This window comes from Elaeis guineensis, chromosome 4 (genome assembly GCF_000442705.2).
Source record: "Elaeis guineensis isolate ETL-2024a chromosome 4, EG11, whole genome shotgun sequence".
NCBI classification, from domain to species: Eukaryota; Viridiplantae; Streptophyta; class Magnoliopsida; order Arecales; family Arecaceae; genus Elaeis; species Elaeis guineensis.
The window spans coordinates 79,843,964-79,859,696 of record NC_025996.2 but is presented as its reverse complement, the minus strand read 5'-3'; the positions used below and the strand labels follow the sequence as shown (position 1 = coordinate 79,859,696).

The 15,733-nt window shown below is 43.7% G+C and overlaps 1 protein-coding gene across 3 annotated transcripts in view; it reads right to left on the bottom strand.

Moving 5' to 3' along the window:
- Positions 1-8,076: 8,076 nt before the first annotated feature.
- LOC105035862 (uncharacterized) overlaps positions 8,077-15,733 on the bottom strand; it is a 34,969-nt gene continuing 27,312 nt past the window's right edge. For 2 of the 3 annotated variants that reach the window (XM_019847465.3, XM_019847466.3), the window contains 2 exons: positions 8,890-9,426; positions 8,077-8,792 (listed from right to left, as the gene is read on the bottom strand). In XM_019847465.3, coding sequence (XP_019703024.1) covers positions 8,283-8,792; positions 8,890-9,288 — 909 coding nt within the window. In that variant the 5' untranslated portion in view covers positions 9,289-9,426 and the 3' untranslated portion in view covers positions 8,077-8,282. The remainder of the gene's footprint in view (positions 8,793-8,889; positions 9,427-15,733) is intronic. The other variant, XM_073256674.1, reaches the window with a different exon arrangement.

Genomic DNA, 15,733 nt, shown 5'->3' with positions numbered 1-15,733 from the left:
AGATCTACAGGAAAGGCTGCAGCAGGACAGATCTGCAAGGTCTGGTTCTATCTATCTTCTTCCCTATCTAGAATATCCCGATTCGAGATTTATAATTGAAAGACCTCGGTCCAGGCCTGATCTGGTTGGGTACCTGATCTTGGATTTTTTAGAGATGATCTTAGAGGCATTCTTCATCTGGAACGAAAGGCTGACGAAGAAGACAGCAACCAGGCTGATTTCGTCAAGGGCCTTTAATCGAGTCCAGAAGTCTCCAGATTTGTTCGTTGCTGGTTCTGCTGCACCCAAGGTCCATGGGAGGAGCCGGGATCATGCTCCAATAGTTGGTATCAGAGCCACAGTGGTGAGGAAGCGGTTCCAAGGATGAGAAATTGAAGATCCCAAATGCTGAAAATTTTCAGCAAGGTACCATCAAGGTATATTCTATACTTCTTGATTTTATATTGCTTGTTTGGCTTGGATCCAGTCAGGGGCAGCAATATGAAGGTCGATGTCGAGAAGTTTGATGGCAAGGAAAATTTTTCCATGTGAAAAATCCGGGTGGAGGATCTTTTGGTGAAAGCAGATCTGGATCAGACTTTGGATGAGAAGCCTGAGGGAATGACAGATAGACAGTGGGCATCGTTGGAGAAGAAAGCATGCTCGGTGATCAGAGGATGTTTGGCGGATGCGGCGTTGTATTCGGTGCTGAAAGAAAAGACCCCGAAGGGCCTTTGGTCGAAGTTGCACACCATGTATATGGGGAAGAATATGTGCAACAAGCTAATGCTGAAGAAAAGCTTTTACAGTCTTCGGATGCAGGAGGGATCTGATGTGATTGGCCACATTCAGAGGTTCGATCAATTGTGCATGGAGTTGATGAATATCGGGGTGAAGCTGGATGAGGAGGACAAGTCCCTGTTGCTTTTGTGTTCGCTGCCAGAATCATATGACTCTTTGGTGACTACACTGCTCTACGGCAAGGAGACTCTGGAATATGAGGACATGGTCTCGGTGCTGAGGTCTAATGAGCAAAGGAAAAAGTTGACCAAAGATCGGGCTCCCCAGGAGGGTTTAGCAGTAGGGGAGAGGACAGGTAAAGGCAGAGGCAGAAGCAAGTCCAGGGGGCGGTCCAAGTCCAGGAAGGAAAAGAAAGAGATGAAATACTTCAAGTGCAACGAGTTTGGGCACTTCAAGCGAGAATGTCCACTATGGAAGAGCAAGAAGGGAGAAAGAAGTGGCTCAGAATCAGTGAGTGCAGTTGCTGGGCAGCAGGTGGAGAATGATCTACTGGTGATATCAGATGGTCACAGGCATTACACAGAGGAGTGGACACTAGACTCTGCGTGCTTACATCACTACACACCACACAGGTCTTGGTTTGTGACATACACCAAGACAGATGAGGGATCAGTGACTCTAGGCGACAATCATCCTTGCAAGGTGGCTGGGATAGGGATAGTCAAGGTGAGGATGTTTGATGGGATTGTGAGGACATTGACAAATGTAAAGCACATCCCAGAGCTGAAAAAGAATCTGGTGTCACTAGGCTACTTGGAGCACAGTGGATACAGCTTCAGCAGTAAGGCTAGAAGCGGAGTACTGAACATCTCCAATGGAGCTATGGTGGTGATGAGAGGCAGGAGGTTGGACAATAATCTCTATCGCGTGGAGGGATCTGTGGTGACCGGAGAGTCTGATGCAGCAGTTGCAACACAGGACCAGCAGGGGGCTTACAGGATATGGCACTACCGCCTAGGCCACATGGGTGACAAGAGGCTGAGGGAGTTGAGCAGGAGAGGACTCATCTCTGATCTGGAGGATGGTGCTACAGGGGAGATCTGTGAGCCTTACCAGATGGGAAAGCAGAGAAGAGTTCAGTTCAACATCAGTACAACCCGCAGTGCAGCCCCTCTGGAGTTAGTACACACGGATGTGTGGGGACCAGCCCCAGTTTCAGCTAGGAATGGGGCCAGATACTTCATGACCCTGATTGATGATTTCTCAAGGAAACTCTGGATTTACTTCATGAGAGAGAAGTCAGAGGTCTTCACCAAGTTCAAAATCTGGAGAGCTGAGGTGGAGAAGGAGCAGGGGAGGAGCGTGAAGTGTCTGAGGTCAGATAATGGCGAGGAGTACACCAGCAGAGAGTTTCAAGACTACTGTGAGGAGTGTGGGATTAGGAGACACTTCTCAGTTAAGGAGACTCCACAACAGAATGGGGTGGCCGAGAGGATGAACAGAATACTTCTGGAAAAGGCACGATGCATGAGGCTGCAGGCAGAGCTTCCAAAGGAGTTCTGGGTTGACACAGTTGACGCAGTGGGTTACTTGATCAATCGGTCATCTCACATCAGGTTGGATGGCAGGCTTCCAGAGGAGGTGTGGTCTGGGAGGACAGTTAGGCTGGGCCATCTACGGGTATTTGGGTGCACAGCCTATATGCACATTGGAGCTGGTGAGCGGAGCAAGCTAGACGTCAGATCACGCAAGACGGTGTTTCTAGGCTATCCGCGAGGAGTCAAGGGAAACAGACTATGGGATCCCTTGGAAAAAAGGTCATCATTAGTCGAGATGTGACTTTTGATAAGGAGTCAGTCCTATGGAGGCGAGTAGGCATGGAGGAGCAGCAGGAGCAGGAGGAGGTCCAGCAGGGCGCTGCTGGACAGCTTGCCTCTTTGATTTTGCCTCTTGCAGGTACTACTGGAGGACATGACATTCAGGTGGAGCACCTACCTAAGGTGTCTCCACAGGTGGAGAGGACTCGGACAGATGATCGAGGCAAAGAGGTCCAGCATGAGCGAGCTGGACCGAGGACTGATATCGGTGTTGCCCTACACAGGCCCAAGAGGACCATCAAGCAATCGAACCGATATGGCTTCGAGGAGATGCTGTCATATGCCCTGGTGACAGCGAATGGAGATCCATATACGTATCAGGAGGCTATTGAGAGCCAAGACAGAGAGCGGTGGGTCCAGACGATGTCCGAGGAGATGCAGTCTCTCCACCAGAACCAGACGTGGCGATTGGTGCAGTTGCCACAAGGGAAGAGGCCCATTGGCTGCAAATAGGTCTACAGTCGCAAGGAAGGGCCTTCAAAGCAGGGAGGTATCAGATTCAAGGTGACGTTAGTAGTCAAGGGATACTCCCAGAAGGAAGGCATCGACTTCAGCGAGGTCTTCTCTCCGGTCATCAGACATACTTCCATCAGAGTGTTGCTGAGCATTGTAGCAGCTCAGGATTTAGAGCTGGAGCAGATGGATGTCAAGACGGCATTCCTTCATGGGCATTTGGAGGAGAGGATTTACATGGAGCAGCCATCCGGTTTCAGGGATCTAGGATCAGAGGGAAAGGTTTGTTTGTTGCAAAGTCACTGTACGGGCTGAAGCAGTCGCCGAGGTAATGGTACAAGCAGTTCGACTCCTATGTGCGCAGCATTGGACTTTTCAGGTATGAGTTTGATCCCTGTGTTTATGTTCAGTCTCTTGAGGATGGTTCTAGGGTGTTCCTACTCTTGTATGTGGATGACATGCTTATAGCATGCAAGAGTAGGAAGGTTGTGCCGGATCTGAAGGCATCCCTATCTCGGGAGTTTGAGATGAAGGATTTGGGCCCCGCAAGGAAGATCCTAAGCATGGAGATTTTCAGAGATCGAGCCCGGAGGGTGCTGCATCTATCTCAGGGGGGCTACATACAGAAGGTCTTAGAGAGGTTCGGGATGAAGGGAGCAAAGCCAGTGGAGCTGCCACTTGCCGGTCACTTCAGACTCTTGAAGACCATAGCGCCACAGACTGAGGTGGAGGCTCAGGAGATGGAGACGGTCCCTTATGCTTCAGGAGTTGGGAGCTTGATGTATGCGATGGTCTGTTGTAGGCCAGACATCGCTCATGCAGTGAGTCAGGTTAGCAGGTTCATAGCGCAGCTTGGTAGGGAGCACTGGAGAGCTCTGAAGTGGATATTCAGATACCTGACGGGTTCAGTTGGAGTTGGCATATGCTACGGATAGCGAGGAGGTGCAGTGAGATACTCTGACATGTCCAGGGAGGCTCAGGGGCTGATTGGCGGTTATGTAGATGCAGACTTCGGTGGAGATGTGGATACCCGGAGGTCTACGACAGGCTTCATCTTTAGCCTGTATGGAGGTCCTATTTCTTGGAGATCGAGTCTGCAGCCTATCACGGCCCTATCCACTACAGAGGCAGAATACATTGGGCTGACAGAAGTAGCTAAGGAGGTAATTTGGCTGAAAGGTTTGTTGACGGAGATGGGCCTTACTCAGGAGGCCATTAGAGTGCACTGTGACAGCCAGAGTGCACTTCTACTAGCACAGAACTCAGTCTATCATGCAAGGACAAAGCACATCGACATTCGGTATCATCGGATCAGGGAGCTTGTGGAGGATGGCAAGGTGGAGTTGGTAAAGGTACACACCAAGGAGAACCCAGCTGATGCACTTACGAAGGTACTTCCACGGGACAGCTTTCAGAGATGTGTTGAGCTGATTCGGCTGATGGACAGAGTGGAGCTGGTTGAGGCCTTGGGACACCAAGGTGGAGATTGTTGTGATCCAGGTGGTGTGCCCAAGGCCCAGGGGACCAAGGCTAAGGCCAAGGTCCATCATTCATGAGGGCTTCATAGAGGCTTTAGGGCTAGTTGGGCCTTAGGTTGAAAGGCTGTGGGCCTTTCGGGTTCTTGAGGTCTAGGTTATGTGGGCCTCAAGGGACCAACTCTTTATGGACTAGGTCTGGGCCCAGGATAGATGAGATTAGATCGAGTCATGGGTGTACATGGGCTTGGGTTAACCTAAGCTCCCATAGAGTTGGTCAAGGGAGTTTTAGGTTTGGGTCACTTGACCCTGTGTTTATATATACATGTACTGTATAGGTTTGATTAAGCCAAGGAATATGAAAACTCTTTCTCCCAAGTCTCTCTCTCTCTTCTCTCTCTCTCTCCAGCTATTCTTCACGCCCCAGGAGCAAGAAACCCTAGGGTTTCTTGCCACCAGGTCCCAAAAAGGTAGGAAACAAGGGGAGGCGCTAGCCCCTCCCCCTTTGTGCCGCCAACCATATTGCAGCCCTCCTCTCTTGCAGCCGCCCAAACATTAGATCCAGGACTTGAAATCTCTTGCTACGAGGTTGGTACAAGTTTCTCTCAGATCTGGAGTTGATCTGAGGTCGTTTGAGGCGTGGGTGAGATCTCCATCAACAGATCTACAGAAAAGGCTGCAGCAGGACAGATCTGCAAGGTCTGATTCTATCTACCTTCTTCTCTATCTAGAACGTCCCGATTCGGGATCTACGAATTGGAAGACCTCGATCCAGGCCTGATCTGGTTGGATACCAGATCTTGAATTTTTAAGAGGTGATCTTAGAGGCGTTCTTCATCTGGAACGAAAGGCTGACGAAGAAGACAGCAACCAGGCTGATTTCGTCAAGGGCCTTTAATCGAGTCTAGAAGTCTCCAGATTTGTTCGTTGCTGGTTCCGCTGCACCCAAGGTCCGTGGGAGGAGCCGGGATCATGCTCCAACACTCATAATGTGGCAGATAAGTGTATTATACAAACTTTTTTCTGTCTATTAGTTGTTGCTTGCTTTTATATAAAACTTGGGGATACGTATATCTCTGTTTTTCCAATTAGGGATATAAAAAGATTTTTTTTCTGAACACATTAATTCAGAATTTGCCAAATCCAACTGATTTTGCGTGTAGATTGTACTTAGAAATTCATAAGTAATTGGAGTTTTAAATAGGAACTATAATACTTTTCTCAAAATCTCCATTAGTTGGTAAAGCCCGCATGCTTTGCCAACTCCAGCTTTATGCAAAACTTCTAATTTAGAGACATATAAATAGTTTAAAGTTCAATTAACAAATTGTAAAATTGCATTCCTAGATGTATTTCCATGTAACACAAGGTCACTAGAGCCCACTAACTTCATATTGATCCTCATTGGATTGCTGGACTCTGGAAAAGAATTTGAGTCCCAAATTTGTAATGATTTGTTTAGTCACGGCAAAACTTAAGTTTAGCTAAATTGAGAACCTGATATTTTTATTAAACCTTAAATAATTTCATGAGGAAAGTGCATTAGAACCAAAATTATGCTAACAGCCTTTTGGTACTGTTTTTTTTCATGTTTCTTTTTTTAAACAGAAACATAGAATCCAATGCAAAAAACATGTTTGGCTGCATTGTTTCTTTTTTCTTTTAAACAACTTCAATCAACTTTGGAAAAATGTGAAAGGGAAAAATTTTTACTTCTATTTTCTTTTTAAGTGAGTTTTCATCCTTCTTCTTCCAACCCCTTTTCTTCTACTCAATTTTATCCTCAACCCCATCCCCCCTGCCCAACCACGCCGGCTCTTTGGGCATCATTGGCCATCTCTCCAGCAATGCCAAGCTATCCCTTCTTCTTGGCCATGTTGTTGATCCCATCCCCACTTTTTTTCTCTCTACCACTCCCTTGACTACCTCTTCACATGACCTCAAGCTCTCTCTCATCCTCGATCATATTGCTGGTTCCATCCTACCCCCCTCTCTACCTCTCTCACATGCGGCCCTCGTAAAAATAAAAAATAAAATGGAAGAGAGTGAACCAAACATGCTTTATGTTGTCAAAAATCTGAAAAAAAAACAAAAGTGACAAGGATGCCAAATGCAACTTATATTTTTAGTTATAGCCGTGTGGATTTACACATGCATTTTAACAAGTTATGAACTATCTAAACATTTCTATAGCATATCAATTTATGATTTACTACCAGTAGGATTTGTACCCTGGAGCTCATCCAATGCAAGCTTTCAGAAAACTGGTGCTATCCAATTGAAATAATAGCTGCTGGACAAACTGCTTTTTGTGTCTTGTATAAGCGTTTTATGGAAGAATGAAGAGAAGATCGTCCTCTCAATGTTGCTTACCTTCAACCAGACATCATCATCACAGGAAACGTCTATTCTTCTGTTGTAATTAATATTACAATAAAATGAGAACCTCTCCAGATGGAAAGGTTCCATGTACCGCATGCATCCTTCTTACAATCAAATGAGAACCTCTCCAGATGGAAAGGTTCCATGTACCGCATGCATCCTTCTCGATGTTGCCCCTTCAGTTTTCTGTTTTACTCTCTTTATTTTTAGTTTCGACCAAAGTCTTTTGTATTCTTCATATTTTAGAAAATTAAGACAGGTAATTCGCCACCTTATGTTTAAAAATCACGGAGATCCGAATGATCAGAGCTCATGTGCACATAAATGACAGAAGTAGGGTTGCATGATACATGACGGAAGTAGGGTTGCACATAGTTAGAGAATGACCTGCAGTACAAGCAATTCAACAGACTTTCATGTACGACAATAATGTTAAAACTTGCTACCAGTAGGTCAGTGTCAAGGCCGTCTTAATCTCTTGTTTTTGGGACATTACATTCAAAGAACCGCTTTCTGATAATAGAAGAAAAAACAGAGAGATACAGAGAAAAAAAGGCTATCATGTCTCAAGTAAAGCGTTGGCTGTAGCATTGTCTCACCAGGATACATCGCAAGCAATCAAGCTGTTCTTTATTGTACACAGTAATGTGAACCTTACAATATTGCATTTGTCTCAGATTAACATTTCATTTATTTTTCCAAGAACAGAGTTATCTAAAAATTTAAACTCGTTTGCAATAAAATGCTTGCAATGGTACCATGGGCATTTTATTGGAAACTAGTGACCCTCTGCTCAAAGTTTCTATAGTAATGTTGAGAAATATACAACTTGGGGCACTTCACCCTGGCATGAACCCTGCAGTTTAGAACAAGGAAATACAGCAGGTCATTGTCATGATATCATTGCTAATCCATCTTCAAATTACACCCTCTCCTAGGGGCGTCATTCAAAATACCATTAATAAGGTTGTGGGCATCAAAGGACTTCATATGAAAATGCCTCCAACGTATAGCAGCATGAACTCATTCATCCCTCTTTAATTGCACATAGATGGTGGCCTCCCACCCTCACCCTTCTGACTGAAAAGTTCTATTATCAATTTTGGAGTGACAGGGAGTTCATCCTCATATATAATCAAATCAAAAACACCTCAAGCATAAATTACAGATTGAGTGCAAAAATAACATTAGTAGTAGGATGATAATAAAATGGTCAATTAAGATGTCACGAAATTTGAAGTTGACATCCCACCATCCAGTGTGGGGAACTATACATAACCGAAAAACAAAAACTATGTCAAAATCAAACAGTCTCCTGCCTTTAAGGGAAGTAGTAATTTTGGCAGCATTGCTGCCCATGGTCTGACCAGAACTACTAAGTTGACTGCTGCTGGGCGGGTAGTACTGCCTGGACTGCTGATATGGAGTGCTTAGCAACCTGCCTATCAATCCACATGTTAAGCAAAGGTCCATTAAGTCGCATAAAAATGGACCTATCATGCTCGTCCTTGAAAGCCTCACAGGCAGAAAGGAATGCTTCAGAGGAGATGTTAGGCAGTGTTTCCAACTTGTCAATGCAATCTTCAATTGAATACACCCTCAGTCCGGCAGCATTTTCATAACGGAGCCGTTCTTTAGCTATCTTTGGTCGCCTCCTTCCAGTCTGCACAGGCTCTGGTATGGCTTTTGGGACAGTCCTTTTTCTTTTCCTGGGATTTGAGGAACTAGAGACGTCATGGGATGTGTTAGAGCTATTATCCCTGTCATTTGTATCTAGAACTGTTTTATCCTGATGCTTTGCAATTGTTGTATTTGCACAAAGCAACTCAAGGATCGCAAAAGCCGGGAAAGGCCTGTCCTTGCACTTGGCATATTGCGGATTTGCCTATTTTGAAAAAGAACACCAAATGAAATGGATGGTAAAAAGGATTTACAGATTGAACCACGCTACTAGCTGGATAACTTATGAAATAAACACCTACCTCTATCATGTCTTCCCAATCCGAAAGATCTCCAATGATCAGCATATTTCTATCTGGATCCCATCCCCATCCACTTTTGGTTGCAAGGGTGTGGTACAATGAGAATGACTTCTTTAAGACCTTTAAACGATTCTTGATATGGGCCTTAGTGTAAGTTAAGCCTGTCTGAAGATTAAAGGCTGAGACTATTTGTGTCCAGGCATCATTTGTGAATTGTCCTGCAACATAGTTTCCTAACATGTACTCCTGTTTCAATATCCTCAACATGGTCTCATCAAGTGCATTGGTCCAATTAGAAGTGCGTTCCCTAACAGACTTTGCAGCAACTCTCTTTGTTGGCATGTCTAACATCAAATATACCAATACAACAGATACAGCAAGAAGTAATCGTAGCAGCATTATATAGCAGCAAAAGTAAAATGTATGATAAATCAATCGACATAGAACAAAGATACCAGCAAAAATTCAGGCAGATCTCTCTCTCTCTCTCTATCTCTTCCTAAAGGAAATAACGAAAGTCCAAAGCAGACAGCAGACCTAAAAAGAGCCCCAAATTTTAATAGAATATATAGCAAAATATGTTACCAGATTACAGCAAGTAAAACTGAACTTTATATTTTGCAAAATGCAGGAAAATACTTGATCACTAGTCAATCAGCATAATAAGTGGTAAACTAGCATAAATAGCAGGCTTAGATTGAGACACAAGTAAAATAATAATAATAATAATAATAAATAAAACTAAAGATGTGGAACATTATCAGAATGAAAAAAAAAAGAACAGCAAGTGTATGCAATAGATGTGATCATGGATGACATATAAGAATATTCACAACTTCGTAGCAAATATAACATGGCACCACGACCACCATAAACAAATTATGTGACAGTATATATTCTTGTAGCACCAAGTGGAGATCTACATCTGAATTTCACATCACCACATATGAAAACAGCAGAGATACAAAAAATGGTTAGGGTGCGCCCACATAAATGAGGCTACAATCAAGACTCAAATCAAGCCAGTTCTCATTTCCAGCATGGGAACTGGAAATAAGCAATAATCAATATAAATGGGTTCAAAGCACAAAATCTGACAGCCAAAAATGAACATAAGAGAAGTGTAGATGGAACACAATATCAAGGCTTCAGCTGGCGAAAATTAAGAACTAAGGCCTGAATTTAATATAAATGAGTTCATAGAACAGAATCTGATAGCTGCAGATGAGAATATAAAAGAAGTGTAGATTGAACACAAAATTGAGGCTTGCATCAGGGAAATTATGAATTAAGGCCTGAAAAAACCAGTTCTTCAAATAAGAACAAAAAAAATTCTTTTTCTGGTAGAAAAAAAGGGAAAAGAAAAGAATAGGATTCTATTGATGCTAAACCTGAAATGAACAAAAAGACAAGGCCAATTCTATTATCAAAACATAGCAAGAGTAACATTAAGCACTACATTTAGACAATACAAAAAATTAGACCAGCTCTAAGCAAGACCAGAACTAGCTCCCATCCACCCACACCATACTCACCAAATTCAACCATAAAGAGACAAATTGACAAAGATTAGTAGAGAACAGAGCCAGATTACCATTATCTTCCCAGACAGAACATGGTCTTCTCCTATCCCACCTCCAACAGTAAATTTTATTTTTCTGTACATGATGTCCTAATGATGCAAATTTTCAACAGCACCAATCATTCTAGCATCTGAGAAGTCCAAGTCCTTTCCATGCACTAATTTAACATATTAGAACTAGAAGACCATATTTTCAGACTAGCTTTCACCATAGAAAATCATAAATAAACCAATTTTCAGCACGAACAACTATAACCAATCTCAGTTAAAACAATCTGCCTACATTAGATTGAACATCAAGATCAAAAACCATAATAAAAAAACTAAAATCAGTCAAAAAAGAAACAAAATAAAAAACTACAGGCTGAAACAGCTCTAACCAACCAAAGCCCATAGAAAATTTCTAACTAGGTAAATAAAATGAACAAACAAACAGAGGAACCCTTACTTACAACGTTGGCAGCAGCAAGGGAAGGCAGGATGGGAAGAGAATGGCAGCCACTGTGGATATTTTCAGAGAAGGAATGAAAAGAATTGGGATAAGGAAAGGAGAAGAACGAGGAATAGGGATTGTGATGAGGGCTCAAGAGGCCATGGGAGAGAGGGCAAGGGTCAGGGCCAAAAATCACGATCCTACCACTTACTCAGTTTAGGAAGTACCTGAACTATTCTGACTCAAAATCAAGGTGGGATGCAGGGTTCACTGAACCGGCCTGAATCGAGTAGTGCAGGGTGTGCCGAACCATACCGGCAGCTAACCGGTGCAGTTCAACCATCCGATTCGGAACACTAGTGAAAACGAAGCAAGGGAGAAGGAAAGAGGGGGGAGAGAGAGAGAGGAGGAGAGAGAAGGAGAGGGGAAGGCCACGGTGGCCGACGATGGCCTGCCAAGGCCGTAGAAGGGCCACCGAGACTCTGGATCTCCGCAATATTCCATGAGAGAAAATGAAAAGGGGGAGAGATAGAAAGAGGGGAAGAGAGGGGAGAGAAGGGAGGGAAAGATGATGGAAAGGCCATCGGAGGGCTGTCGAGTGGCCATCAGATGGCCCAAAACACCCCCACGACTGTCACAGGTTCAAAACAAGACCATTATGAACGAAAATCCAACCAAGATATGTACTTCGAGAATGAAAGAAAATCGATCTACTTTTCGGTATTTTGGACTAAATTCTTTTGCTCCTCGATACTCAATCAAATCTTCTTTTTTTATGATTGAATCTACCTCTATGGTCCCATATTTAGTAATTCTTAAACTATTTCTTTTGTATCATGGATCATCAAAATAAGCAAGAATACTATTTCTATGTAAAATACCATTTATGGGTACTTCAATCAAAATACCAAAATAGGGCATTAGCTCTTTATCTCCTTATGGTTCTGTTTCGAACATGCAGTGGCTACAGGGGTGTTTTGGGCTGTTTGGCAACCACGACAATAATTCGATGGCCCTCAGACGACCTCTCCGCTACCTTCCCCTTCCCCTCTCTCTATCTCTCTCTTCTCATTTTCTCTCGTGAAGGACTGCAGAGCCCTCGATGGCCCTCCGACAACCCCGTGGTCCTCCGATGGCCATTGCAGGCAAGGATTCAGGTCCCAATGGAATGTTCCACAGGATATCGGGATAGGATACCATCTCATGTGTCGAGACTGTGTTGTCCGGCTAGCATCGTAATCTCCCGATCGGGACATCTTGGAACATCCTCCGTCCTAAGTGTTGGGACAAGGTAGAAGGCAGCATGTCACGTCCTATGAAAAAACCAAGACAGCCCCGTCCCAAGGATTCAAAATCTTGATCGCAGGTGTCTCTGTCGGCCTCCTTATCCTTCCATCCCTCTCCCTCCCTCCCCCCTCTCTCTTTTCTACTTCCTAGTTCATCCTCTATTTTCATATCAATTCGGATCCAGTACAATCTGGTATGAGGGCATACCGACTTGTACCGCCAGTCGGCAGGCATAGAGTCTGGTTCCGAGTCAGCGATCCCTGATGGGATGTCCTCAATTGTGCTTGGTAAGGTCGTTTCAAGCTAGTTCGGGGCCGCTCTTGCCCTTAATAATAGAGAGGCATGACGAAGCAAGCTCATGCCTTTTGAGCCCTCCCACTCATTTTTTTCTTTTCGATGCAAAAACACTATAGAAGCCTTGAGCTTCGTAGATTTCATCCAAAGTCAACTCTCAATGGGCAAAATTCCCTCTTCCCTTTCCACTCCCACATTTTTTCAAAAATTTTTGAAGTCTAAAATTGGCAGAAAAAGAGGAAAATAAGAAAAGATCATGTCAAAATTTGGCATTTTGGTATGAAGATCCCTTCTCTTAGCTGGCAACGACGTCGACCGTCAGATCATCCTTAAAATTCAATCTGCGCCGTCTGCCAGCACAAAACCCAGATTCCATCCGATCTCACTCAAAATTGCTTGGAGCCATCAGATCGTGCACAAAATGTGGGCCACCAGAGCCTTCCGCATTCTGGACTGTTGATCAGATGTTTAAATCCATTTCAGCCATCCAATGGCGCACAAGAGCCTTCTGCCCTCTGTAGACCATGACAAAGACCCAAGCCTGTTTCTGTGGACGGCAACAAAAATTTTATGGACCAAGCACTGGTCCATGGTACACCGAGCGATCGAATCGAACCAGTTTGGATGGGTTTTTGGATCAATTTGGGTTGATTTTGAACCCAATTTGACTTGGATTTGAGCTTGCCTTTAGGTCTCCATTCGGGATCCATTTTAAATTCGATTTGCTTCAAATTTTCTTCCTTTTAACCTACAAATCGGACTCTTTTCATTGACGATCATTTTTTCTGCAAAACACAAACAAAAGCATCAATTCTTAATGAATAAATATAAATTAATTTAAAAATTAATGCTTTTGTGGGTATATTTAATGTACTTATCACACCCCACAACTTGACCTTTGCTCGTCTTTGAGTAAAGAAAGGATTTAGAGTTAAAATACCGTTTAACTTAGAGTTTCAAATTTCATTAGGCAATTTTTAAAAAGGGCCACCAATGTTTAGTAGAGTGTGAGATATGTCATTGAAGTATTAGTACTTATCATTGTGAAAGTTAAGCTAAGAACAATAAACATTTTCTGAACTTTTTCTTAATTGTTCCTACGTTTATCTCCAAATCATTAACTTTTATATGGACAAGTGTATTATTACTTCCGCCTTTCATTTATTGAATTTTTTTTTTCATCTTTTTTTATGTTTCTTTAAGATTGTACCGCTATTGAATGTCTTAACCCCTTAAGCTTTCTGTCTGACCCATAGAGTGAGTTTGCCAATGACTTCCGAATCAGATGGTTTTAGGGCACTAGGTATACAATATCCTTCGGACTTATTTGCTCGAATTAAATAGGCTACGAGTTAAAACTAACTTTATAACAGAGCTTCTTTGCCCTTCATACCTTTTGACATGAAACTCAATGCTTGCTTAGGCAAAGAGATCCGGTAACTCAGCATAAAGTTTTTGGAAGACTTTTTTTTAATTTTTTTTTGTATGAAAAAATATATAGTGATCCTACACAAGCCCATAGGAAGTAAACTCTTTTTTGATACTGGTAGGAGGATTTAGAAATGCTCAAAAAAAATGTTTATATTCTAAACTTAACTTTTTAGTGGATTTTCTTAATACTTGATCCCTCGATATCTCACAAACTCTCTGATCTGTGTATCAATTTACTTTTTAAAAAAAAATACTTGGTTCAACTCGATACTTAAGCGTAATAAATGCTAAATACTAACTTATTCGAGGACTTAAAAAAAATTATTATCCCCTCCCAACTTAATCGACATTATCCTTAATGGAGTAGAAAAATAAAGGGTGCATACAAAGAAAAAGACAAAGGAGAGATATCACCTGATCCAGAAATTTTTTTAAAATTGATTCTTCTCCCAACTTAACCGACATTGTCTTCAAATCCCTACAAAAGATACTAAGCAAGACTCGATTAACCTAAACAAAATGCAAAAGATATCAAAAAAATAAAAACTGGATTGCCTCCCAGAAAGCGTTAAGTGTACCGTCTTCAGTCAAACACAATGTAGATTTTACCTATCCTATGTCAAATATTGGATTGACAAATTTCAATGATTTTGGATTGCCAATCTCAAGAAGATGACCTACGATCCCTTTATTGATAAATTTTAGTATTTTGTTGCCAATCTCCAAAAAGTAGCTCACGATCCCATTTTTAATCTGTTTCATCTTTTCAATATTAAGAAGATAATTTATAAACCCATTCGCTACCGATTGGTCCAAGTTTCGGACCTCCAACGCGGCGATGTTGAAACGGTTGATGTAGGCCCGAATGGACTCTCCCTCCCTCTGCTTGATGTTGATGAGGGACTCCGAACCCTTCCGGGGACGTCGGCTGCTAACAAAATGAGCCACAAACTGGTGGCTCATCTGATCAAAGAAAAAGATGGTATCCGACTTCAGTGCCGAGTACCAGTTTCTCGCCGCTCCCTTCAAGGTGGATGGGAAGGCTCGGCATAGAATGGCGTCGGGCGCGCCATGAAGCAGCATCATTGTCCGGAAGGCCTCCAGGTGGTCAACTGGGTCCGAAGTCCCGTCGTAGCTTTCGAACTGAGGGAGCTTGAAGTTCGGCGGGATCGGTTCCTGCATGATCATCTGAGAAAAAGGGGGATCAGTACAAATGTCCTCACCATAAGCGGGGGGAGCGTGGCGGAGTTCTTCGATCCGTCGGTTCATCTCCTGGAGCCTCCGGTCCAGAAAATCCTCTCGACTACGGGTCTCGAGGGTCTTTTGGCAGAATGGAGGCAGAGATCTTCCGGGGGTGGAATCGTGGTCCGATAGAGGGCTCTCCACCCTTGGATTCGTCTTTCCGAGAAAGACAGGGCGGCTGGCCCAAGTGGCCCGTCCCACCGCCGGATGTTAGAGTTCCGGCGACGCTCTTTCCGGTCGCACTGATGCCTGTGGCTGCTGCTGCTGTTGTATGGCTTGCACAGCTTCAGTAAGGCCTCTGACCTGCTGTACCAGTAGGTCGAATTGCTCCGCGCCAACCGCCACTGCCGGAGGGGGTAGAGGCTGGGAGACTGGAGGTGAGGCCGGAGCCTGAGATCTGGCCGCGGAGGCCGTGTGGATGCTTTGCGGGGAGGCATCGAGCGAAGATCAAGTGGGGGAAGGAGGAGTGGATGTTGGAAAAGATGACCGGAGGCGGTCCCGTTGAGCGCTCCTTTAAGAACAAGGGTGCTGCGAAGACACAGCCCCTTCCTCTAGCGCCAATCCTGTTGGTGCAA